General features: G+C 37.4%; 1 protein-coding gene across 2 annotated transcripts in view; it reads right to left on the bottom strand.

The window, feature by feature from the left end:
* The window catches only part of blnk (B cell linker), a 48,499-nt gene that overhangs the window by 8,277 nt on the left and 12,983 nt on the right, over nucleotides 1-27,239 (bottom strand). Inside the window, exons 3-12 of one of the 2 annotated variants that reach the window (XM_038284048.1) lie at nucleotides 15,503-15,549; nucleotides 8,239-8,304; nucleotides 6,703-6,749; nucleotides 6,173-6,210; nucleotides 5,970-6,075; nucleotides 4,424-4,530; nucleotides 4,273-4,342; nucleotides 4,084-4,155; nucleotides 725-750; nucleotides 599-627 (exon numbers count right to left, since the gene is read on the bottom strand). In XM_038284048.1, the coding sequence (XP_038139976.1) occupies nucleotides 599-627; nucleotides 725-750; nucleotides 4,084-4,155; nucleotides 4,273-4,342; nucleotides 4,424-4,530; nucleotides 5,970-6,075; nucleotides 6,173-6,210; nucleotides 6,703-6,749; nucleotides 8,239-8,304; nucleotides 15,503-15,549 (608 nt within the window). Of the gene's footprint in view, nucleotides 1-598; nucleotides 628-724; nucleotides 751-4,083; nucleotides 4,156-4,272; nucleotides 4,343-4,423; nucleotides 4,531-5,969; nucleotides 6,076-6,172; nucleotides 6,211-6,702; nucleotides 6,750-8,238; nucleotides 8,305-8,526; nucleotides 8,726-15,502; nucleotides 15,550-27,239 lie in introns of those variants that run through there. The other variant, XM_038284049.1, reaches the window with a different exon arrangement.

The raw sequence follows: 27,239 nt of genomic DNA, 5'->3' as shown, positions 1-27,239 counted from the left end.
TTTATTTTCATTTATCTTCTTTCAATGCAATTTGGGAGGATGATGATCATTATCTCCCAGTTTAATTAAAAAAGTTACTGCACTTTAACCCGTCAGTCTCAGAAAAGAATAAAATATAAATTGTTATTTTTTAAAGTTAGATTGACACCATAAATGTAGTGATCTAAACCCCTCTGCTGTAGCTCTGGCTGAATGCATAGAGATGCTGATCTATTAGATATTGAAACTCTGCCCTGTTCTTACTTCTTCTGGAGCCTCTAATATCTTAATAGAGTTTTTAGATTTTTCTTTGAGGAAAAAAAAAATCTTTCTTTTCATATTTATGGACCATTTTGTGTTGGTCTATAAAATCCAAAACATATATTGAATATAAAGGCTGTAACAAGACAAAATAATTATCAGACAATATCAGAAAGCTTTGGATAAAAAACGTACTGCCGTTTAATTTATCATACGAAAAATAAAAATATCCAACTGCGACAGTACTGGTCAGATGATGCAAAATGCTGCGTGTGGAGTAAAAGATAACGCCATCCTAACCATCCTAAATAGCATACACAGTGTATCTACAACCACGTCAATAAAGTCTGATACTGACCTGTTTCTCTGGGGAGGTGAAGGTGACTTCTGCAGAAAGGTTAAAAAAAATAAAATAAATTCTGTTTCCTATGTTGCTGGAATATTTGTTATTTATAGAACAGACAATGAGGTTACAGTACTTTACCTCTTTTTCAGGTTCTTCATATAAATCTGTCAAAAACAAAGGCAGAATCAGTCAGAAGAATCGACTTCGCATTAGGAGCCATGAGTGTTACCTTTATCCCTATCTATGTAGCAACCAAATCAGATGTCAGACATTATTATTAATATAATGAGTGTTTAAAACCTTGCAGAGTATAAATGCATGTAACGACATTTTTAAATGTTTAAACTTTTAGCCGATTAGCAAGCTTCACCATCAGCCTTTAGACACTTAGTTCATAGTCTTGTAGCGTTTAAACCTGACTAACAATTATAAGAATGCTAAAGATTAAAGGTTTGTTCTCAAAAAATGATGTGGATAATCTAATAAAAAAAATCAGACATTTCTAAAATGTTTATAACTGTTCTGTAATGTAATGATAGCAGAATATTTTCTTAACCACTGTTGGGGTTAATTTCTGATAAAAACAAACAGTTAATCAAAAGTGCCCGTCGACTGACAGTGAATTATTTTTTTCTTTTAATGAACCACTGCTGTGTAATTAACCTGATTACAGCTGTTTTAGATGCAGGTTTAAATTCTTTCAAGCTAAGCTTCCTCATTGAATCCTCAAAAAACTACATGTTTTGGTTGGGTTGGGTATTTCATTAAGTTGTTATTTATGCAGGTTCATCATCTAGAGTAAATGCTGTTGGTATTCTGGGCTACTCTTAATTTGTCATAAAAACCTGATGCATGCTTGTTTTTGTTGCAAGATTTATTAAGTTAATGTTTGAAATTATTGTAAACTTTGGGCTGTACATGCATGTATTAAGTCATGCATGTATTATGTTGTTTTATGGAGCCTAGGTGGAAGTTCAACTGAAGAAACTGATTGCTCTCCTACATCCACCTACGACACAGCCAATCAGCTTTCAACCACACCTTCACAAAAACCAATTGGCATCCAAAGTTAATCTCAAAAGACCTCGGATCCGCAACTCGTCTGCTACCTAGTCGCAAGCGGTGGTTGCGCTGTGTGACTTCATTCAGATGACCCCGTTTCAACCCACCTCCAGCCCCTCCTCCACCATCGTAGCTAAAACTTCATCAGAGTATCATTACTCCCAGACTCTTACTGCATTCCGCGTTTCATTTTAACCGGTCCGGTGGAAGACCGCCATGTTGAGCCTGGTTCTGCCAGATTTTTCTTCCCAACCGGGATTTTTTCATCTCCACTGTCGCTACACTCTTGCTCATCATAGTCAAGTTCTCTCAACTTGTGCAATCCAAACTGGACTTCCATCTCCAGGTCCCTGATAGAAGCTCTAGTATCAGCTCACGCAGTCCACTGGATCTCTCCATAAAGCTCAGCATACCGTCTCGCTAACCAGCAGTCTACAGACTGACCAACTTCATCTATCTCCACTGCAAACAGCCCTTTTCTTTACTCCTGTTCATGTATATGTATCAAAATTAGGCACTATGTTTCCTGCTGAGGTCTGAGCGCCAAAGACCAAGTATCAATAATTTTCTTCTAATTGTCTTTTCTCTTTGTGTGAGTTTTTCAGATTAAAATGTATATGACCTCAGCTTATGAATATCTTAGACATCTTTTATTGTCATTTTGTATACATACTGTAGAGTGTATACAAAACAAAAATTCATTTTGTTCATTTACAGCTTTCATGACATTTCCATTAAAAGTGCAGCAGTGATCAAATGCAAACAGTGTGGGAGAAAAAAGATGGTGCAAAAAAAAAAAAGCATTGATATGGACATTCGGAGCATTAAGAGTTTTATCGGTTGCAGTAGTTTATACCATGGATAAATGAGACTGCAGTTTAGATTAGAGTTCCATGACTGATCTGCACACTCGCTGGATTTCACTTTCCTTGCAGCCAATATCCAGCCTCTCTGTCAGTAGAGGATTGTTAAAACTTTTGTTCTATTGTTCAGTCCATTTTAGTTTTTTTTTGGGGGGGGGAGTGTAACTGTGTAAAAAAATAAAATAAAAAATGCAGCCCCAAAGGGGACTATAACCTATACAGGACAGCCCCAAGCCCAGATAAATGCAGAGGATCGTGTCAGTAAGGGCATGTGGGGTAAAACTTTTGACGAATTGAAAATACAGTTCAATCATGTGATTTCCATACAAATCCTACAGTTTCTACACAAATGACTCACTGTGGGAACGCCTGAAATAAAAAAAAAAGCCAAAGAAGCAGAACTGCACAACACTGACCAACTTGTACTGGTCCATCCCAGCATCCATTCCATCATTACATGCCTACGTTTCTGCATACTGTCCGGTTCGTCTCCACAACCCAGCATACAAAGGGGTTAAGTTAACTTTAAAAAGTTGAAACTTTCATTGAAACAGAACGTATCCTTAATTTGAATAAAAGCATAACTTATGCCACAAACTTGACTGTAAATATCCATGGCATCCGCTAGATAATTAGTCATAATGTTCTTGGTACTTTAACACAGGATACTAAAAACAGCTCCAGATAATGAGAGTTTTCAAAAAATCTATACTAGGAACTGAAATATCGATATTATATCGGGTAGACAAAAATTACATCATATAGGCAAATCGATTTTTAACAGGGGACTGGTGGCCTAGTGGTTAGTTCATTGAAATCCAGAGGTTCTCAGTTCAAGCCCCACTCCCTCAGAGTGGGAGTGGGTCCCTGAGCAAGAGCCTTAACCCCACACTGCTCCCCCGGCGCTGCACAATGGCAGCCCACTGCTCCCCAAGGTGATAAGTTAAATGCAGAGAGTTCATTTCATTGCTTTGTACTTCTGACAATGTAATGATGGTAAAGTAGAATTCTATTTTATTCTTTCTAAATCAGTAAATACAGATTCAGCTGGTTTTGAGTTATTTGTTGGACTACAGCTGGGTTACTGGAAGTCCTGTCATGAAAGTGGGACTTGGACTTCCCCCCTCACATCCAACTAGGACTGATAAACAAATATAAAGGCCATAAAATCCATTCATCCCTGCATAACTCTATAGTACTTCACAAAGTTGCACATTTATGAAAGAAATTTTCCCTTTTAAAAAATAATTTTTGATGTAATAACATTTCAGAACGAAACCCTCAATGATTAATGATGGATTATTTGCAGGAGGTTCATTATTTTTTGTATTTTTTATTTTATTAATTTGTTGATGGCTTTTATATTGACAGAACAACACAACAGATTGGAGAAAAAAATTATAACAAAATCACACATAAAACCAAGCAGAAACTATAGACTTTTAACGTCGTACTAACTACAGACAGAGGTGATGCATTCTTTAAAGAGTGACTATTTTATTTCCAAAAGTTAAATGTAAAATATTAGGTTTCAGCTGATTATAAAATCAATTACTGCGAACTGGTACCCACCATTAGGACTGGATGGACGGTCTGGTAAAGCTGGAGGTAGAGTGGGATAGTCGCCTCCTGCTCTCTTTCCACCTTCAAACATAAAAATAAAAAAGCAAAACTAAATTGTTGAATTTTCAAAATTAGATATGTGAGTTCACATTTTCTTGTATCCTTGATGTTCTTTCTGCTTTTTACTGCACATCTTACTTGTGGATGAATTGTCTGTGGGTTCTATGTAGTCGTCCTCACCATTGGGATCTGGGTCTATGTAGTCTTCCTGTGGGAAGAAAAAAAGGTGTTCATAGGCATTTAGGAATGTTCAAGGCAGTTTAAATGGCGGCAAAGAAAAGTGCCTTACATCTTTGTCACTATCTGGTTGGGAGGGTTCAGGAGGCAGTTGTCTGGAGGCCTTATCAGGCCGGAGCGGCTTCCTGGGTGGTCGGCTTGGTCGAACATGACAACTGTCTGAAATGAAGAGGAAGAAAGAAGGAAAGAAACATCTCATTTTGCATGACTACATATTTCTGGTGTGTTTTGACAGCATTTCAGGAAATTTAAAGAATGTTTATTGCAAAATAATTTGGAAATGATTCATATTTTGCAGAAAGGATGAGTCAATAAAACAAATCAGACTAAATTCAGTTCAGTTTATTTATATAGCGCCAATTCACAACATGTCATCTCAAGGTACTTTACAGTTAATCAGATCATAAGTCAAATTGATTAAAAGTTTTCTATCTAAGGAAAACCAGTTGATTGCATCGACTCATTGACACTCCCTCACACTAAAGGCTGATTTATTCTCAGAAACCAGGTCGTCTACATGTGTGTCGCAGACCTCTCCAAAATTGTAATGACAGTGCTGCTGACGTGGCATCTGATTGGTCAAATCTACATCAGTTCTACACTATCCATATTTCCTGTTTGGTACCTTACCGGTTTGCTCTGTTTGTATGACCGCCATCGTGGAAAACGACTCGTGAAGTTGGACCAGCTAGAAGAGCGAGGTGCGCGAGAACGCTGGGACCCTTTTTCCACCTGGATCCTCGCTCTTTTTCGCCCTCATGTCCCTCTGTTGTCACACAAACTTGCCCCCATTTCCTCAATGCCTCGGCTGTATCTAAAACCAGGGGTCACCAACCTTTTTAAGGCTGAGGGCTACTTCATGGCTACCGAGTCATAGGAAGGGCTACCAATACTGACCTATGAACTGGAGGGATCAGTGTTCACCTACAGTAAATCTCATGCATAAAAAGTCATTTTTATTCTTATTTTATTCTTTTATTCATTTCTTATTTTTATTTCGATATTGTAATTTTGAAACTACAGAAATATGATGAAATAGTTAACATGATGAAATAATACATAAATGATTAAAAAGAAGAGCAACAGAATAAAAAAAAAAATTTAAACTTAACCCACTGAGTGAGTTGTTCTGTTTTCAGAAGACGAAGTGGGCACCCCATGTGGTCCTTGAGGGCCCCTTGGTGCCCGCGGGCACCGCTTTGGTGACCCCTGATCTAGACCCACAGCTAGTTCATGATTGTCCCTCTTGCGTTGCGGCGTGGCGTTCAGACCACGCTTCAATATAGGGCATAAATCAAAAATATCTGCGACAAGCTCACTGCGACACACTGCTGCAGGAGTATAACCAGCCCTTAAGCATGCTTGTAGCGACAGTGGAGAGGAAAAACTCTCTTTTTACAGGAAGTAACCTCCAGCAGAACCAGGCTCAGTGTGAGAGGCCATCTGCCGAGGCCGACTGGGGTTCAAGGAGACCAAAGCAGACATACAGGAAGAAGCAGAAATAAAAAAGGAAACTATAAAATGCGCCCCCGTCCAGGAAACAGACGGCCAGGCAGACGAGCTCCGAGCCACCTGCCATGTCATGTCCCATTACCAACCTAGATATTCCCCCCTTGGCAGGGCAGCAAAGGGACGTCCAGTGAACTCCCTGTGGACTGGGGGAGGCTCATAACTGTCATCAGGTGTGTCCTCACATGGATTGTTCTGGAAGCAACATACAGTACCTGTCATGCTTCAAAGAGTATTTTCAGCCAAAACATCTAAACATGACAGGCTTTTTATTTCTATCAGGATGACTTACATATTCTGGATCAGAGCCTTCATCATTTTCTCTGTGGTCTGCAAACACAAAAATTCGTTTAATCTTAAGTAGAAACAGAAACTCATTGAATTCCCAGGATACCTAAAAAAAAAAGAACCCAGCAATAACAGCTAATGGGCAGGTGTTGGAACATGTTTTCTAATTTTAGCAAAACACCTCGGCTTTGAGTGCTGTGGGGTAAGCGGACCGTGTCGCCAAACCCGCAGAACCCTGAAATACTCTTTCAGCAGAAGGATTCACATTATAAACAGAAACTGCTCTGAATTAGCTCCGAGGGTTTCTCAGACAATCGCTTAGGGAAGTGAAACTCTATAGAACCAAAGGCTCTTATCAATTAAGAAAAAAATAACGATAAGACATTTCTATTGCCTCATTTGAAACCTGTAAATTTGAACTTTGTTTTTTTAATCGTTCGGCATTCAGGGTTAATGTTTTTTATGTGATAACTGTAACTTTTAAGGTTGGTTTTAGGCTATTTAAAGGAATTGCTCTGCTAATTGAGCTCTTACCTTTGTAGTCTCTGGCAGGAAGGTTTGGACGTGGTTTGGTTTTCAATCTGTTATAAAAAAAACAAACAGTGGGAATACTTATGTATGATCAAGGGTTTATTGTCCTCTGCCACAACTGTTGGGACACATTGGCTGGCAATACTGTGAATACAGAATTTAAAAAGACATTTCTTCAGGTAACTGTTTGAAAAAAGGTAAAAATAACAGAATTATGGCTTTCTAGTGTTTTGTTTTATTTTTGATTATTATAATCTACCTATAATTAAAAACCCAACACTTTTTCTACAGAAAATGAAACTTGGTTAGGGCTCCTTTAGCCTGATGCATGTATTGGCGTCATTGAGGCAATCATTCTGCAGCTCCGAGCACAGCCTGCTTTACAGCTCTTAACGTCCTTGGAAGTAATTTGAGCTGACCTTGGACTTGATAAAACAGAGCATACCAATACCAACGGTTTAAAAAAAAAAGAAATCTCTATGTAAGCTTTAACCTGAACCTCAAACAACTTTCCTCCCACTCTTCCTTCAGGATTCATAGGACCCACATTTCCAAATAAAATGCATGTTTCAGCATGTCATTTTCATCTGAAGGGAGAAATTAGGTAATAAGCTTGGATCCACAAGGAATGTAGCAGATGTCGCCCATGTTTTGGATATTTCTGTCTATGGAGGAGTTTGAGGGACCAACTGCAGCCACAATCCAAGCATTGCTTATCTCCACCAGACATACAAATGGGTTAGGTCATGTCTTAATGAATGTATATATTCTCACAGCTTTTCCTTCCACTAAATTCCCATTAATATTGTTTTATGAGAGATTCTATGAACATCTAACTACTGAAGCTGTGATATTTTGTGGATGTTCTCATCGACCGCCTGCTGGACATCTAGCAGTTAAACAGTTACCCAGTTACGATGAGATCTTTATCAAAAAATAAACAAATTATTTTTTCTGGACCTGTTCAATAATAGATTATGGTAATTATAAGCCATATAGTCATTGCAATTACTGGAAATAAAAGCTTGAAATGCTCTCAGTGTGATGAATCTATGCAATATAGTAGTATCACTTTTTGATCTAAATTATTCAAGTTAATCCGACTTGTGTGCACATTCACAAAGCAGAGTGCGGATGAATAGCATGTGCACCATGTGCTTGTGCCTCTGCTCATGTGTCTTTAGGCGGACTCATTTCAGGAAAGGAAAGTGAGAGAGCAGCCATCTGTTTTAGGTATTTTGGTCCATGTGCTGTTCTCTCTTTCCAATGTTTGTGAAAGAGGAATTGGCATTCTCCACTGATGCATGTACTGTACGCAAACCACATGGAGGATTTTTAGATCAGAAGACTTCTACAAAACCTTTCTTCCCATGAACAAATTTCAGTCTTGCACTTTTCTGGATTTAACTCTATTTATGAGCTCTTTCAAAGAAGTGCAAATGGTAAAAATACTGTATAGATGTTATATAAAAGCATTAAAGCACAAATACAAGAATATGGCATGTCACAGTGACAGCTGCAGAGATTTCAGAGACTGACCTTCTGATTTTATTCAGCAGACTGCCCTCATTTTTCTTGATGTCTTGAACCATTTTCTGAAGTTGCCTGAAAGACACAATACTATTAATCAAAGCTTTGTAATTAGAATAGAAATTCCTTTATTTTAGATTAAAATATAGTTTAAAAAAAAAAACTAATTTAGGTTGCTAAGTTCTGTTTTTAGAAATAAAAACACATACATCTAGTTGTTTAGGAAAAAAACAGCCTTACAATGTTTTGTCCGCTTTTTTTTAGTGCAGCTGTCGTAATTCAAAATCAACCTCTTACCTAATCTTTGCTGTGGCAGGCGCCGCAAGTTTAGTCAACGCATCCATATTCACATTTAATCCAAGAGTTGTCATTTTCTGATCCGTACTCCTCTCACAGATTTAGATTGTGCTGCCAGGTTATTCACAGGTTAGCAAATGAATGCTCTGTATGTCTGTCTTTAAAAAAAAGGGAGTGCTTTTGTTCCAGTTGCTTGAGTCGGAAAAAAAAAAACATCACTTCTCGTTTTTGACCACACTTTCTTGCATCACATGTTTTCTGATTTTCTTCTATGTTGCCCTTTTCCAGCCGGAATTTTTTTTTTTCTCACAACCCCATTAGACTATATCAAACATGATGAAAACTTGAAAATATACTTTAAATCACATTAAAATATGATAAGTCGAACAAAGGGAAAGTTGCTGTTTAGATGTGATGCGTCGAAACAATAGGCCATTAAAATATATTCATGCTATGACGAAAAAATAGAACCTATCAGAAGAATTCATATTTTTAATAGAGTGATAAAAGACATGTCTACGTGTAGTCTGAGGCATCTTTCAAAATCTGGTCATGATTATTTGTCATGTTGCAATACCAGGTTTTTGCTATTTATAGAGAATGTGTCTGCGGCCTGTCCTGCCACCGGAAGATGACCACCACATAACGTTATGCATTGTTATCACGGTGATTTTTTTTTTCATTTGGTAGAAAAAAAACTGTTGCCTCAGCACATAACAGCGGTCATTATTGACTGAGAAAAACATGAAACCTCTTTGTGATACATCCATATAATTCACTGACAAGCCTTTTCAGATGTTCACAAAATTGTTCCAATTTGATTCTTATGAGATAAAAAGTGTCAGGAAGCGTCATGTGGTTAATATGTGAGGCCACTGAATTTTAACATCCTGTTTGGTCATTTCCTAGGAAAATTAATGTCACAGCCTTAATATGAAAAAAAAGACATGCAGAGGATTACATCCTTTTTACATTTAAAGCCTAAAATAATCTCCCCAGATTATAGATTAACTGGATCCTTGAAACTCTAAAAGCTTAAAGTGGCAAATCTTTAAGGTTTGAGCTTCCTCTTCTGTGGAACAGACTCCTCGCTATTTTCTCTCTATTATTTCCATGAATCAGTGGTGTCAAAAGTACACACATCTGTTACTTTAATAGAAGTATAGATACTGCAGTTTAACACTCTGGTAAAAGTTGAAGTATCAACTTGACCTCTTTACACAAGTAAAAGTGAAAAAGTATGTGCTCCAAAAACTACTTAAAGTATAAAAGTATAAAGAAACCTTTAAAAAAAAAAAAAACAGCCAGATGCCAGTATATGAATTGAAAGCTCAATTTTTCGACTATTTGGAAAATTTCTTTGAGATAGGGTCAAGGATGAGGGAGGTCTTGTTGGTCTCAACTGTGTCCGACCTTTCAGACATTTCAACATCTTTTTCTCAACCCGACATTGTAGCATGGCATAGACAATTTGCAGTTTGAAGAACACCTGCTTGCTTCTGATGATTTCCTTTAGCTAACCAAAGAGTGTTTGCGTTGTATGACTCATCCAATTACACTAGTTTTCACTAGATGTGGATGGAGCCAATGATCTGCATTGCATGGCGCATATGATGTGAAATAAACATTTATAAACATTAAATCAAAGCCAAGAGTAACGAGTAACGTTTGTTTTAAAAATATAAGGAATAGAAAGTACAGATACTTGTGTGAAAATATTATGAGTAGAAGTAAGAAATAGGAAGAAAAATAAGTAACGGAGTAAAGTATAGATACCTAAAAAGTGTACTTAAGTACAGTAACAAAGTATTTGTACTTCGTTACTTGACATCTCTGCTATGAATGAGGATATATCTAACTTTAATTTTATTTTTGTTTTGACACTGATAATTAGAAAGTATCAGGCTAATCTGAGCGTTCTCTTTATTTATAACCTATATACATGGAGGACACTGATTGCTTTAAACTATTAATTGAATACATATTTTCAATTAAGGTATTGTTTTTTTTTACATATTTGTAGTATTTAACTTTGAGTTCTCCATTAGCGTTCTCTCACCACAGAGGTTATACGTTCTGGGTTTGGCTGTGACTATTTCCTGACCAGTGACTCACTTAAAAAACGATCTAAAAATTAGTAAAAAATTTCTTAAATTAAGTGTATTTACCCTTAATTTGAGCAGGTAAATGAGATAGTTTGCCAACGGAATGAGCAATTTTACTCTTAAAATAAGATATTTAGATAATATGAACTTGAAATACGACAATGCAATTGTGTTTTCTAATTTTAAGTGTAAATTGTCTTGTTCCATTGGCAAAATGTCTCCTTTACCTCCTCAATCCAAGAACAAATTCATTTATTTTAAGAAAAAATGACTTATCTAGATTTGGATTTTTTCCAGTGCTGTGACTGAACATCACTATGTGCTCCCTCTTCTCTCACACAGAGTGCTCCTACATTTCTATGATTCTTTTTGCTTCTTCCATGAACAAATACTTTAAATTTTCTGCAACTTGCATAAACTTTAGTTTTTAATTTCCATGCAATAAATCCTAGAATCTTAGATGTGTCTTTTCCCTACAAAGCCATTTATCTAGCATCTTTTTGTGTTTCTTTACCATAGATGACTTTTATTTTTATCTCTCCTCCCTGAAAAGAGACAGTGATGGAGCTATTACCACCATTAACTTAATACTATGTGAAACGTATACCTTGGTCTATTGCTCATGCCTTTTTTGTTTTGTTTTTTAAATCTGCTTCCTCTCCTTTAAACCTCATATTGGTTGTGGCAGATGATCATACAGAGTCGGGTTCGGCTGAAGGCTTCTTCCTGTTTAAAAGAAGTGGTTCCTCTCCAGCTTTACCAGATGTCTTCTCAGGATGTTTACTAATACAGACAACTTTTCACTGAGTGGTATTACACGCTCAGCTGAATTTGGCTGTATTGCATGGTGACCATAAAGCTGTAATTGATTTGGCTTAGAATTGGATTGTATATTATTAATAGCAGTTTGTCTTGTATAAAGTTCTGAAATGTTTGTTATATAAATCAACCCAACTGAACTGAGCTGCTTGACTATATCACCAAGTAGATTTGTAAGACCTACAGTATTCTATGTTGAGCCGTGTGAGCCAGCGGGACATGTTGCAACATCGCTTTCCTGTAGCATGTGAGGAATACTTTGAGTTGCAATGTGTAGCTGTTGCACAGAAAAATCACGGCACAATAAAACGGCAGGTCAGTACTTGCTGTGCGGCTTTTCAATTTTCAATTCCTGGTTGAGCAAGTGCACAATGAACAACAACAATACTGGAAACCAGAAGGAAACTGGTGAGAACAACAATTTGTATTCGCCCCATGGGAGTCAAGAAAAACCCTGAACTGAAAAAAAAATGCACTAGTTGAAGGAAACCTTTAATAGCTGGAGAGGTATGTAAGCAGAGTCCTACAGTTTGTGTTAAATAATACATCTTGTAAACATTTTGTAAATGTTTTTTCATTGGTTGCTTTGGAAACCTCTGCTCCAGTTACTCTTTGCAGCTTCTGCAGCTCTACTTGCGGTTGACTTAGCCTTATTCTCATCAACTCTGACCAGCTTTTCTGTAAATGCTGAAAGAGAAATATTTCCATTGCATGTGGTCACAAAAATCACCAGCACAAATATATTTTTCTTTTATAAATTATGATGGTCTTCAACAAAGGGCCAATTTGTGGGATGCTGATTTTCTACCTGAGCTTTGGATCCCAGCAGAGTTACTATAAGCCCCTTTGCCTATTTAGTATAATTAACGCTCTGCTGGTCGTGGTACGTCTGCATTATTACCATATTGTGAACATTTATATAACTAATTTTAGTAACTAAATGTGCTTTTAAATCTCTCCTCCTTCTTCTTTGTGATTCACTAATGTTTTCTAACAACCCTCTGAGGCATTCACAGAGGAAATTAATTTATACAGCTTGAATTACACAGAAGTGGACTCTTTCTCCTAATGAGGTGATTTCTAAAGCCAATTGTTTGCACATAATCTTTTAGGAGCAATAGAGAGAGAGCACAGCTTAAAAGATGCCCATCCAAACCTTTGGTTGTGATTGGACTAAATGAAAAAGGTTCATTAGCTATGCCTTTTTTTGCTGAATCTGTATGATATCATTGAGCTGAAGCTGCCCCTCCTGGGGTAGTTTTTATGTCTTTGTCTTTGAGCTGCAGATGTATTCCACAGTCAATTGTCAGGGGCTGCCTGCCTCTCAGTGGGACACATTCCTGTGAGTTACGCAGGATCTCAGACTGTGAAACTTTATTCAAATATCTATGGGAGGAATCTGGCTTTTATATTATTAATATAATCATTTTTTTTTACTTTCCTATGTCTTACAAGTTTTGGGTTTAATTCTTTTCCCGAAACAAGAGTAAGATGCAATTGATCTCCAAACTTTTTGAAAGAACTCCTGCTTGTATGTTGATAACTTTTCCTATATGTCGCATATCTTATTTAACATGCAATTAATTTTTATTTAGAGAGCACTTTATATTACTGAAAAGTTTGGCTCAGAATATGTTAAAAAACAAAAAATTGCATAACACAAACACAAAACAGAACACTCGAATACAAAATAGGTAAAAATAAAATGTTTACAGCATTTCTTTAATTGCGTATTTCTCAATCAAAGTTTATAAAGAACTATTTTTACTTACCCATGCAGGCTTACACAGGCAAATAAGTGGAAAATATGAATCTATCTATCTATCTATCTATCTATCTATCTATCTATCTATCTATCTATCTATCTATCTATCTATCTATCTATCTATCTATCTATCTATCTATCTATCTATCTATCTATCTATCTATCTATCTATCTATCTATCTATCTATCTATCTATCTATCTATCTATCTATCTATCTATCTATCTATCTATCTATCTATCTATCTATCTATCTATCTATCTATCTATCTATCTATCTATCTATCTATCTATCTATCTATCTATCTATCTATCTATCTATCTATCTATCTATCTATCTATCTATCTATCTATCTATCTATCTATCTATCTATCTATCTATATTTATATAAAAACACTACTAAACTATTTTCTCACCCCTCATGAGGTGGGTTGTATCATCCTCAAGCCCGGGCCTGGGAGTTTGAGGGTTCTGCTATATATCTATATATCTATCTATTTATATATATATATATATATATATATATATATATATATATATATATATATATATATATATATATATATATATATATTGTAAACACATGAATCGCCTTCTACTGTAGTTACAGTGAGCTTAGGGGGCTGACATCTCCCTTTTAAGTCTAATTCTACGTATTTTATTTCTGTAAAGATTGTATAATTGTGCATAACTAACCAAACTAGTTGTTCTTTGCAGAACCATAATTTCTAGTGAGATGGAGGTGTTGTTACCATTAATGGATCAGTGTTGAGTCTTGTTTTAACCGGCTCTAGCAATGAGCAATAGTTAGAAATGAAACTTCCTGTTCATTAAGGTTTGCAAACATCTTCCTGTACAGCTCCCCTGAGATACAAGCTTTCTTTCAAACAAGATAAGATCTGAACTTTGAGATTTTGCAAAGTCTTGACTGTTTTCTTTTTCTATCGGACTGTTGCTGTGTTTGAGATCAATGTCCTGTCCAGGACCAATTTTTACCTAAGTTATAGTTATCTGACAGAAGGCATCACTTATGAAACTTCAGTTTACAGAGGACTCAATAAGTATCTGAGAGGCTGTGGCTGCAAAATAATCCCAATTCATCACCCTCCTGCCATCATCATAAAAAGCTAGTGTAAGGAGTTTGTTCTTTTCTCCAAACATGAGGATATGCATTGCATCTTACAAGCTGTATGCATCGAAATCTAAAGTTTATAGCGACACATTTCTACTAACCTGTTCAGAGAAAGTTGTTCCAAAAATTGTGTGATTTATTCAGAGCAAACGTTACAAACTTGTGTCACACATCCATAATATTTATGGCAAGAAAACCATTTTTCATTTCAACTATCAAAACATCTGTCATCACATTGCTGTAGGAATTTTTGCAACCTCTCAGAGCAAAATGCAATCTGACCTAATGCTGCATAATATGCTTCAACAGTCAAACTAATTTTTTTATGATTGAGTTTGAATTACTTTTTACTTTCTTTATTAACCATTTTAACCAGTGTTTGTTTCTTTCTACCTTGTGGGATTGAGGCGGCAAACATGGAGGGTTTAGATAATCTTCTCTTATAAAGGGTAAGTAGGGCAAGGCCAGTTTATATGAATAGCACATTTAGGTTAAGATGGAAATCCTAAGTGGTTTACAATAAAAAACATAAAAAAAGGTGGCTTGCAAGGGTATAATACGAGCTGAAAAGAAAAGTGGGTCCCAACCTTAATCTGCAGTTTTACAGTTTTGCGGAAGTTTGTTGAGACATTAATCCTAATCCTGAAAATGTTCTTCAGCTGATATAAGGTTGACCCAGATTTCTGGCCTGATCAGTGGTTTTTAGCTGTAGCAATCCTTCTTTGGTCCAAAAACTACCACCACAGATTTTTTTTATTTTTTATTCAGGAGGAGAAAAGTTTTGCACACAACTGATTAGTTCTTTGAATCTACTTTAAAAATGGAATTACAGTCACCAGCTAAAGAGATTATTTACAGTTTTGTGCAATCAGCGTATATATGGTAACTTATCCTGTTTTCAATAGTTGATTAGATTAAAATGATAAAAAAAGACAAATTAACTTAATTTGAGCTGTTTTTATTTATTTATTTAACAATAATCCCTGGTTGGATCCTCATGTTTCCTTACAGCTTTTATTTGATATTAAATCATCCTACAAAGTACATATGAAAGGCTGAACAAAAAAGTGCAAGATGAATCTTTACCTGCTGTCCCTACTTTTTTGTTTTGTTTTCTTTTTCAAAGATAGAAAAAAAAAAAGGAGGGGTTACTTACGGCTGCTGAAGGAGGCTGAACTTCCTGATTTCATTCTCAGTCAGATTCTGTAAAAAAAATAAATAATGTAAATAATCTGAATCATTTATAAAATTATAGCCTTCACAAAAAATTGAACTGGTTTTATTTCAAAACTCTTCAAAGTTTCCCTGAAACACTTTTTTTCCTTCCACTCAACCTTCCATTGATATACTTGGATACAGCCTGCTGAGATATACCAGCTTCTTCAACCTTTTTGACCCATCCTCTTTAGATTTTAAATATTGATTACATTTTTTTAATAGAAATAGAGAAATAAATAATATCTATTATATATTCTAATTTATTGATATTTGCATTTTAAAGGATTTCACCATTAATTAAACCAGTTAGGGCAGATATATAAAGAAATGCATTGGTTCCTTAATAACAGTAGATGGCAGCACATGTCTGAAGGACATTTCACAAACAAAGCTTAGTTATTTCATGCAGTTTACACATTAGATATACTTACAAACAGTAAATATTACACTTATAATGTTTTTTATAGACTAGAATAACAACTAAATCATCAACTGAAATAGCTAAAAAGTATTGCAAAGGGGAACACATTACTAAACAATAAAATAAAACATATGAAAAGGGTGTTTGATTTGCTATTTTTGACTGAACTCTAAAAAACTCTGATAAAAAAAAAACATACCAAAATGATCAATTCAAAATGAGTTTGAATTCCTAAACCATTTAATCCCATTTCAACATGTGTGTTGTTGCAGAAAGTTAATTGTCATTCCTAAATGAAAAGAAAACAATTAGCATAAAATATGCAAGGAGCTCTGCTAAATTATGTATTCCCCTCTTCATTCATAATTCATAGCTGCGGGTCGTTATTCGTTCTAAGTCGCTTCTGTATCAAAATTGCTGTAATGTGATGAAGACCCATGACAGCAGATTTCTGAAAGACTTCGCATTTAAGTCTCCGGGATGAGAAACGACAGAAAAGTTTGTCGTAAGATGGTTATGCATTAGATACACATTAAAAACTATATAGATATCAATGATGTAGAAATGGGCCAATATGAGCTCGGAATCTGAGTGCTGAATGCACAAAGTGCTACTTTATAAGCCTTCTGTCAAAGCTGTTTAAAGATCCAATGAAATGTTTTATATAGAGGAGCTTCAGAAAGCAGCTCCCCCTACCTCAGGTTGTTGATATGGGAAAAGAAGCACAAACGATTGTGTTACCTCTAGGAATAAGCCCATTGCATAGCTGAAAGCCCTTTAGGCAAAGCTTGTGATTTAATCATTTGTAAATCAGAGAGAAGGATCACTTAATATGAAAGGCTTTGCTTTGTTCATATGACTGAACCTTGGCCTTAAAGAAACACACTTAATCATCGCACTGGCTTACAGGAGAGCAAAAAGCATTCGTATAAAATCAGACTTAGCCTTTTGACACAGAATAAAATATCAAACAGTCTGCCCCAGTGGATACTCAGGTACCTCTCCTTGCTTGAATTATTTATAGAAGTGTGTTGCTTAAATGACACACAGGGGCTCCTTTTTTGCTCTACAGAACTGGAGTCTTCACATTCAGCTTCATTTTAATTCTTAAAGTGCTTTTTCAGGTAACATCCAGTCAAATACGTGACCAGAAAGTGACTCTATGTAGTCCTTTACATCTGAAGTGTTGTAGAAAACACCTTCTTGGTGTTGCCACCATAATGTAGTCCTTATGTAAGCTATGTTTTACAAGACTTGAAGTTTCTGAAAATGGCCTCCATTGGCCAATTGGCCTAAGGGTATTGGTCAGACTAATAGAAAATAAGAGAAACAGTTCTTTCCCCTGACACTAACCATACAAGCTCAATTTATAGGTGATTAAATTAAATATTGTTTTTTCTATCTAGTTAAACTTCATTGATCTCATGTTGGAGAAGTTTACCTCTGCATTTAACCAATCCCCTTGGGGAGCAGTGGGCTGCCATTGTACGGCGCCCGGAGGGCAGTGCGGGGTTAAGGGTCTTGCTCAGGAGGCTGTGGGGATCAAACTGGTCACATGCAACTTTCTCAGAGCACAAGCGCGCTGCTCTAACCACTGGGCCAACACTCCCAGATGCACAGTCATGAAGCAGAGCCAGAGAGGAACTGGGGCAAGTTTTCATTATAAGTGCAAACTGCAAAAACAATGTAAAAATGAGTAAAGATTTCTTAGAATAGGGGTATTTATCCTTAATTTGAGTTCTGTAAGTAGATGAGTTGCCAGTGGAATAAGTATCTTTACCCACAAAATAATACAATTGGATATTAAACAATTGAAATGAAAGACTGTAGTTGTTTTTCCTTGATTTAAATGTAAATATGTCTTATTCCATTAGCAAAGAATGTCACTTACCTCCTCAGTTCATGAACAAATGCACTTATTTTAAGAAATATTCACTCATTAACAGTACATTTTTTGATAATTTTTTTGTGCAGGAGCTTAACCTGCCACACAATTTTCGGGGACTCCTGCTGACATCGGTCTACTACATGTTAGCAGGGAGAAAAGGAATATTTTAAATCTGAGTGACAGGTAATTTTGCTACTAACCGGTGCAGGAGTGTGAAATTTTCATTCACTTGTGCCACTTCTTGCTAACAAAGGAGAGACTAAAAATACTCCTAATGCATCATCTGTGAAAAACTAGAAAGACTGCAGAACTGAGAGATAAATATGTCTATTAGTACCAATTAACGTCACAGAAATGATGCTGCTTTGATCCTATGTGTAAGAAAGAGAAATATGATGATACAGATTAGATTTTAGTCAAAAATGATTTCTTATTTTTGGAGGAAATAAGAAGATAAAAAAGGAAACTTGAGAGCAAACTGTCTCTGAGTTTTTAACATGTTATAATCCAATGCTCTCCAAGTCTGCTGATTGAAATGGCTTAATTAGGTATTTCAGCGTGCCATCAAGTTTGGCAAATGAGCAATTCATTTCATTCAGGTGTTACTGGTTCAAGTTCACCCAGACGCTTAAAGCTCCCTCTCCTTTCCTTCTGATTATATATTAGACTATTTAGCACAGAACATGTTTTTCTAGTGTGAAATCTCAGTTTGAAGCAAACATGGATTGAGGCCATTGTTTCTGTTCATGTTCAGTTTGCTACTGAAATGACAACCAAACAGCATCATTGCCTTTGACAGGTTTGTTCAAGCTGTTGTTGCTAAAAATGAGTTTTCATTTGGCAACAGACAGAACGGTTTCTCAGCTATATGCCCACATTATTAGCTCCGGTTCTTTCACAGCAGCTGCACAAGGTCTCCTGACTGCTGTTAGCTGCTAGACCTCCAACATGTTCACAGGTTGGCTTTAAATGTCTGAAAATTACAGATGTGACAAGCTAATTCCAGGGCGATGTGTTTATTTCAGGTTATAACTCTGGCTTTTGGTCTGTCTTTGCCTTTTTTTCTCTCCATCATCCATCACGTTGTAGCACTAATGTATATATATATATATAAGTTTTTAAAACCGTTAATAATAAAGTCCACTCTTAGACTGGTTTTCTTGACACAATCATCAATAACTATAGAATAAATTCCCCTAACATGTTGCTAAAGATGTGTGCACGGGCTGTCCTTTTTGACTGGTCTTTGTTTGTAGTGTTCATGTGATACATAAAGCTAAAAGTGACTTCCTTACAAAGCTGCCAAACACAGGCAGCATCCCAAAGATACAGGGTGACACTTCTTTGATCTGCTACATGTATTTTTTTTTTACCTTGTCTACCTGTGTGAGCAAATCTGACTTCAAAAAGAGAGATTACCTTTATCTTCACTGCACTGACTGCCTGTCATCCCCAGCCCTGCTGTAGTATTCAGAATTAGTCAGTATTTTTCACACTTTTCATTCTCCCTTCTAAACTGACAGAAAATTGGAGGCTAACTTTTACAGTTTTTCATGGCAGAGCCTGCTGTTATGAGCAATATAACAGCATATAAGTTTCTATATCATCAGTATTGATGTTGATAATTTTTGACATTTGATCATTAACTTCTTTAAGTTAAAACAGCTTAAATCCTGTCAAAAAAAGTTTTAAGTTTATCTTCTGTTTAAGGGTGTCATAGGATGAAATAATGTTGTTGCTGTATGTTTTTTTAATTTGCATGCTTTTAACCAAAAATGAGTCCCCTTTTTACTTGAACGTGTTGAACCACGAATGAGGTGCAGCCAATGATTTGAATAGGGCTGAAACAATTAATGGGATTAATCGTGATTAATTTATTATTGAAATTATTGTCAAGTAATTTAGTAATCAAATAATCGTCAACTGGAGTATGGAGACTGTAGAATATGTCTTTAGCTGATAGAGCAACTCACTTAGAGCAGTAACTATATCAAAAGAGTAAAAAAATATATAAACATTTTGCATTTAAGATAAAAAAAAAACTTTTGGTCTCTTAATCTGCTCTATCCAGAACGCCTCAAATGGAAAAGTTTTTGTTTCACCTGGTTTAATTTAGTCAAATATCTTCTTTAAGGATTCTTTAGCTATCCGAATTTTGATTAATTAATCAAAGAATAACAGAGAGATTAATCGATTTGCAAAACAATTGTTAGTTGCAGCCCCAGACTTGAGTATCTAATAGGAAGTGTTTGAAATGAGCTGACAATGAGCTCTTTTTTCTTGTTTTTCACTTTCAAATGTTTTCAATATTCATATGTTTAAGTATCATTCAAAGTTTAGTAAAAAGATAAAACAGTTTTAGACAGAATATTATAGAAATTTCGCCATCTAAGCAAACCTGTGTAAAAAACAATTTCCTTGTTAAACCTTGTGGTTAATTACTTCTTAGCCCCTTGAACCCTACGGACCCACCGGCGGGTCCAGCTGCTACGAGACCTCGTAATTTTACCAAACCCCCAGTATTGATGTAAAAAACATATTTGGCACAGTTTGGTGACATTTATGGATAAATGTGCCAAAATGGCCTCTCCGCCTAAGAAATTTCTCACTAATACCTTTCTAAAATAAATATGATTCATCTGATTGAGTCCAAATTTGGTATATTTTTACACAACATTTAGATTCGAAAGTCTGTACTACTTTTTTGTGCTATAAATAATATTTTGGTAGTGTTTTGCAATGTTTATTTCAAAGAAAATTTTGGCGAGGTTCAAAAAATGCAAAATATTTTGTATTTTGTCCCTAATATTTCAGGCAGGGTCAAAGCTACAATGGTGCTGACACCAGAAAACCATTCTATGACATCTTACCTTTACAGACGAACCAAAAGTTTCTTCTTAAATCTAATAGCTTTGAGGCTATAAGTTATTTACTTTTGTGTGTTTTTGTCAGGCAGAAATTTATTTATACCCCCTTAGGGTGTAAGAGGTTAGGTTTAATTTTAATAAGACAAACATACTGCCATATCAGGACAATGAGTGTATCACTTAATCAGAGCTACTCTGACAACATGAAGTAGTCAAGATGGGGGTGGAGGTTGGTTGGGGAAATAAATGCAGATATTAGGGAGGCAGCGATGAGTTCTTGCAGATTAACGAAGTCAAAAGGGCAACAGAAACAAAATCAAATAACAAAATACTAGCAATTAAATACCAGGGTAAAGCACACATGAGGAGGCAAACAACGGCAAGAAACCAGCACTGAAGAACTGCATAGGGAGAGTATATATGGGAGAAAGAACAAAGACTGGGGGTAATCAGCTAATATGGAGCAGGTGTGGATAAAAGTGACTTGAAGGAGCTAGGGGAAAGGAGACATGCACAAGGCGGCAACAGAGAGTAACTCAAAAAATACAAAACTCCATAAATATAACACAAATGGAGAAGAAACCAATGAACAAGAAAACCCAGAATAAGATAAAATAAACTGGAACTGAAAACTTTAAAAATAAACTCTACCAGAAGTACACATGGGGAGAACCAGAACAGAAGTAGGCTTAAAACTAATAATACACAGAGATAATGATTTCCATTTGTCAGAATAAGAGCTGTTTTTAAGATAGTTGGACACCAGAAAACAAAGTGAAAGCCAATACTCTGTCATAATGTTGAATCTCTCCAAGAATGTAAAGCCTCGACAGACCTGCATACAATGCTTGCCTCGATACAGGACAGTATCCATGATACATTTCGAAAGTCACAGGCAAAATGGACATCCATTGTAGAGGTCAATGGTAAGAGACTTAGACTCAACTTTATGTATCCCTTGGTATTACTCCTTCAGGGAAATTCTGGTTCCAGTAGCTTATGTAGAGGACAACGAGTTAGAGCAAGATGCCATTAAAAATGGCATCTTGAATGGCAAAATGGCAAACGACAGACAATATAAAAAGAATGACTCCTGACCAAAAAGCACATCCTTTAATGTGGTGTGTTCAGTATGCTAGTTTCCGGAGCTCATACAGCCAATTCTCGAGTTGTTCTCTGACTTTCATATCAATGTCTTTTCATCTGAAGGTTGTAATTGGGGCCGGATGGTTAAAACTTATGGAGCTAAATCAGTAAGAGCTTGAAATGAGATGTGACATTGTAAAATAAAACACTGATAAACAAGACACTGAAAATTCAAACATTAAAAAGTCAGATATTGAAAATTCAAACATTAAGAGCTTGGAGATATTTAAGTGTTCTTAAAGGACAATGGCCCCAAACACTCTTTAAAAGTGGTTTGGAATAAATTACTTAGACAACATTTATTGTCAAATTTTGTATACACAGTGTGTATACAAAACTAAATGTTTTGTTCAGCTCTCATCGCATTTCTATTCCTTAAAGTGCAGCAGTGATGAAATGTTAACATTGTGGGAGAAAAAACATGGTGCAAAAAATGCATTGATATGGTCAGTTTGATGCAGTCTGTGACATGATTTAGAGTTTTTTCAACATTCAGCTGTCTGATGGTGGTGGGGAAGAAGCTGTTTCGGAACCTGCTGGTCCTGCATCGAACGCTGCGAAGCCTCTTCCCACAAGGCAGCAGTCAGAAAAGTCCACGTTGGGGGTTTGAGGGGTCATTGATGATGTTACGGGCTCAAGACAGGCAGCGCTGGGAAAAAAATGTCTTTTATGGAGGAAAGAGGAGCCCTGATCATCTTCTCTGCAGTTCTCACTACTCTTTTCACCTTCTTCCAATGTGTGGCGCTGCAGCCTCCACACCACTAAGTGTGGCAGCTGGTCAGACGGCTTGTGAAGACCAGTGAGTTGTTGTTTACAGTCCAGGTGAGGTAAATAATTGGTTAAAATGAAAGCCTTCCTAATTATGCATGACCAGGGTTTCTGATACTGGCATGTTTCAAGGAATAAAACATGTCTGCACAAATAGCGATAAAACAGGATTCTTTATGGCCAACAAAATGTTTCCCTCAGCAAAACTTCAGGTTGGGCTCTAGATTTCTCCACATCACATGTCCTTTCTGGGCTATGATTAGATCTTCACTGATGTAACACCAAATCCTGCCAGAATCTTAGACATGTTTTTGCAAAACAAAGGAACAGACTATTTATTGCCAGAGAAAAAATATTTAGGTCGTTGGTCCAAATTACAAAAAAAGCTGCTCACTTACCAATGAGCAGAAATGATGGAAAGTGTTCCAAATTCACTGAAACCAGGCATCTTTTACAGCAACAATGTAGCTTTAAAATGTACCTTTTATACACTGATATTTCTGATAAATCCTTATTTCATGTCTGATCATCTCAAAGTTTAGAAAAGCATTCTTAGGCCCTGTTTACACACAGATGTGGGTAGTTATACTTACAAAAATACTGTATATTATTAAGCAGCACATTCGCACAATTCTGCACTGCAAAAATATAAAAAATCTAAATAAGTAAGTTTTTGTTAAAATAAGAGATTATTTTCTTGAGTAGGTTTATTTAATGCTCTGAACTTCCATATAAATGTGTTTTTTGCACCATGTTTTTTGGTGCACCATGTTATCACTGCTGCACCATAGAGAATGGAACTGTTCTGAAGGCTGTAGAAAACACAATTTTCAAATAAAAGTTGGCTAAGTAAGTACCGTATTTTCACGACTATAAGGCGCACTTAAACGTCTTTTTTTTCCCTCAAAATGTGCGGTGCGCCCTATGGTGCGGTGCGCCTTATGTGTGTTGTAACTGCGACTTTTGAGACCACCTCATTGAGGAGATGATGAAAGAGTGGCTGAATGTAAGGAGACCAGGTGTTTTTTTCCACTCATCACCATCGCTGTTAATATGTAACTCCATGCATGCCCATCTCACAGCTGATGTGAAAAACATGGGGAAACAAATTAACCCTGTGCTCGCTGTTCAACCGCTGGACATCGGTGTGAACCGGACCCAGCAGGTGCAGCAGAAGCAGCGAGTTTACATGCAAAGTCAATGGTTGACGCGCGTATAGGTGCAGCAAAAGGTCCTGCAGCGCGTTTTGAGCTGCAGGTGCAGCGCGTCGGGAGCGCGCCGCCAACGCGCTGCTGCTGCTCGAGATGGAAAAATTGAAGTTTTGCTGCTGGACGCGCCGCATCAACCAATCAGAGAAGCTGATCTGGGAGCTGACAGCGAGACAGACACAGCGCTCTGATGACATATGATATTAACGCAAATGAAACGGGCTGGGGAGATGATGAAAGGCAGGTGTATGTGAGGAGACCAGGTGCTTTTTTCCACGCAACACCATCGCTGCGTGCCCATCTCACAGCCGATGTGAAAAAAAAAGATGAATCAAATGAACGCTGTGCTCGCCGTTATCCCGGGGGTCTGACAAAGGAACTTCAACCGCTCGACATCGGTGTGAAAGCGGCCGTTCAAAGTAAGGCTGTGAGCGGCGTGGGAGCGATGGATGACAGACGGAGAGCACAGTTTCAGGATAAGTGGAAGGCAGCGCCGGGCAAGTTACGCCACCGTTTGCGGATGGATTATAGATGCTTTGACTAATGTGTCTGCTGGCTCTATTGTTCAAGCTTTCGCAAAAGCCGGCATTATTTCTGAGGAGCCGCGCTGCACGGAAAGTGACTGACAGCGAAGAATGGGAAATTGGCATGTCTGATTTAGCGCAGCTGTTTAATTCAGAAACAGAGGATGATGACTTTGATGGGTTTGATTAATACTTTGTAATAAATACATGAATAAAGCACAAACATACTCAGTTTTGCTCCCGCTCTATTTTTCTACCTGAAAACTTAATTCAACAGCAGCCTCTGGGCCGGGTCTCCTCCTCTTCAGCGCGGCGGCTGGCAGGTGTTTTTTCATCTAAATAATCTAAATCTTGCAGCTATATTTGCTGTGATCAGTGAATAAAGTAGTTTTAATATGTTTTTAAGTGAGAAAGGCCACCTGAAAACTTAATTGCAGTCAGTTCATCCAGATTATCTATTTCTGTCGGAGGCGCTCAGACCCCCACATACCAGCGGTACACCGACAGTAAATCCCTTCAACAGCAGCCTCACACGGCGGCTGGCAGGTGTTTTTCATCTAAATAATTTACAGTGCAGGCACCAGGATACCGGCAATAAAAGCGAACATATTCCGTCGGCAGGTTTCAGGATTTTAAGTTAATTTAGGAGTAATCACAGCGCTGTGTCATCTGCGATGTGTCTGTCTCATGGCCAGCACGCAGGTTTGATTAATTTGTAATAAATACATGAATAAAGCACAGTCATACTCAGTTTTGCCCCCGCTGTATTTTTAAAATACGCAGTAGAGCTATTTAAAGGTAGTAGAGGACATGTACCTGTATATAAAAAATGCGCCCTATAGTCCGGTGCGCCTTATGTGTGTGTTAAATACAGAAATGGGACACATAACTGAGACTGCGCCTTTTAGTACGGTGCGCCTTATGGTCGTGAAAATACGGTAAGACACTTCCAATGGAACAAGACATTTTACATTTAAAATAGGAGGAAAACAATTGCATTGTCTTGAAGTGCATGTTATCTAATTAAATATATAAATTGAACTTTATTGATCTCACAATGGAGAAATTAACTCTCTGCACTTAACCCATCCCCTTTGGTGGGGGCTGAAGGATGTACAGTTACTCCACCCGAACGCTTTCATTAGGTTTTTGTACTTTCCAAGAATGGGCTCAAACATATACACTATATTGCCAAAAGTATTTGCTCACCTGCCTTGACTCACATATGAGCTTAAGTGACATCCCGTTCCTAATCCATAGGGTTCAATATGACGTCGGTCCACCCTTTGCAGCTAGAACAGCTTCAACTCTTCTGGGAAGGCTGTCCACAAGGTTTAGGAGTATGTTTATGGGAATTTTTGACCATTCTTCCAGAAGCGCATTTGTGAGGTCGCACACTGATGTTGGACGAGAAGGCCTGGCTCTCAGTCTCCGCTCTAATTCATCCCAAAGGTGTTCTATCGGGTTGAGGTCAGGACTCTGTGCAGGCCAGTCAAGTTCATCCACACCAGACTCTGTCATCCATGTCTTTATGGACCTTGCTTTGTGCACTGGTGCACAGTCATGTTGGAAGAGGAAGGGGCCAGCTCCAAACTATTCCCACAAAGTTGGGAGCATGGAATTGTCCAAAATGTCTTGGTATGCTGAAGCATTCAGAGTTCCTTTCACTGGAACTAAGGGGCCAAGCCCAGCTCCTGAAAAACAACCCCACACCATAATCCCCCCTCCACCAAACTTTACACTTGGCACAATGCAGTCAGACAAGTACCGTTCTCCTGGCAACCGCCAAACCCAGACCCGTCCATCAGATTGCCAGATGGAGAAGCGCGATTCGTCACTCCAGAGAACGCGTCTCCACTGCTCTAGAGTCCAGTGGCGGCGTGCTTTACACCACCGCATCCGACGCTTTGCATTGCACTTGGTGATGTATGGCTTGGATGCAGCTGCTCGCCCATGGAAACCCATTCCATGAAGCTCTCTGCGCACTGTTCTTGAGCTACATGAAGTTTGGAGGTCTGTAGTGATTGACTCTGCAGAAAGTTGGCGACCTCTTCGCACTATGCGCGTCAGCATCCGCTGACCCCGCTCCGTCAGTTTACGTGGCCTACCACTTCGTGGCTGAGTTGCTGTCGTTCCCAAACACTTCCATTTTCTTATAATACAGCTGACAGTTGACTGTGGAATATTTAGGAGCGAGGAAATTTCACGACTGGATTTGTTGCACAGGTGGCATCCTATCACAGTTCCACGCTGGAATTCACTGAGCTCCTGAGAGCGACCCATTCTTTCACAAATGTTTGTAAAAACAGTCTGCATGCCTAGGTGCTTGAATTTATACACCTGTGGCCATGGAAGTGATTAGAACACCTGATTCCAATAATTTGGATGGGTGAGCAAATACTTTTGGCAATATAGTGTATTTATTGAATGCTTTCCTATTGTTGAGAACACAATAGAACCATCATACACTGATATTTATATTTATAGATGTTAGAGAGATGCCTTTTAGTGCAATATATATATAGGGCCCAAAAAGATTAATGTATAAAAAAAAATACTGAATAACAGCCAATTCTGATGCCAAAATCCATATATCATGCACACTAGAAGTACAATCTCAATTCCATCCATCCAGAAAAATATGGATATGCTGCATTTTAAATATAGCATAACATATTTTTTTTCCATCAACACCCTTGTTTATAGATGTTGGAGATCGGCTTGTTTTCCAGTGTGGTCCTGTTTCTCTGACCGTGACTGAGTGGAAGTGCTCTCTTCGTCCTCTGGAATGGGAGCTGGCTCGGAGCTCGTCTGCCTGGCTGTGTGTTTCCTGGACGGGGCCCGCCTTTTATA

The sequence above is a fragment of the Cyprinodon tularosa genome, unplaced genomic scaffold (genome assembly GCF_016077235.1).
Source record: "Cyprinodon tularosa strain WSP-4 unplaced genomic scaffold, ASM1607723v1 ctg199, whole genome shotgun sequence".
Classification (NCBI taxonomy): Eukaryota; Metazoa; Chordata; class Actinopteri; order Cyprinodontiformes; family Cyprinodontidae; genus Cyprinodon; species Cyprinodon tularosa.
Note: the sequence above shows the minus strand (reverse complement) of the source record. Positions and strands in the feature narration are given on the sequence as shown.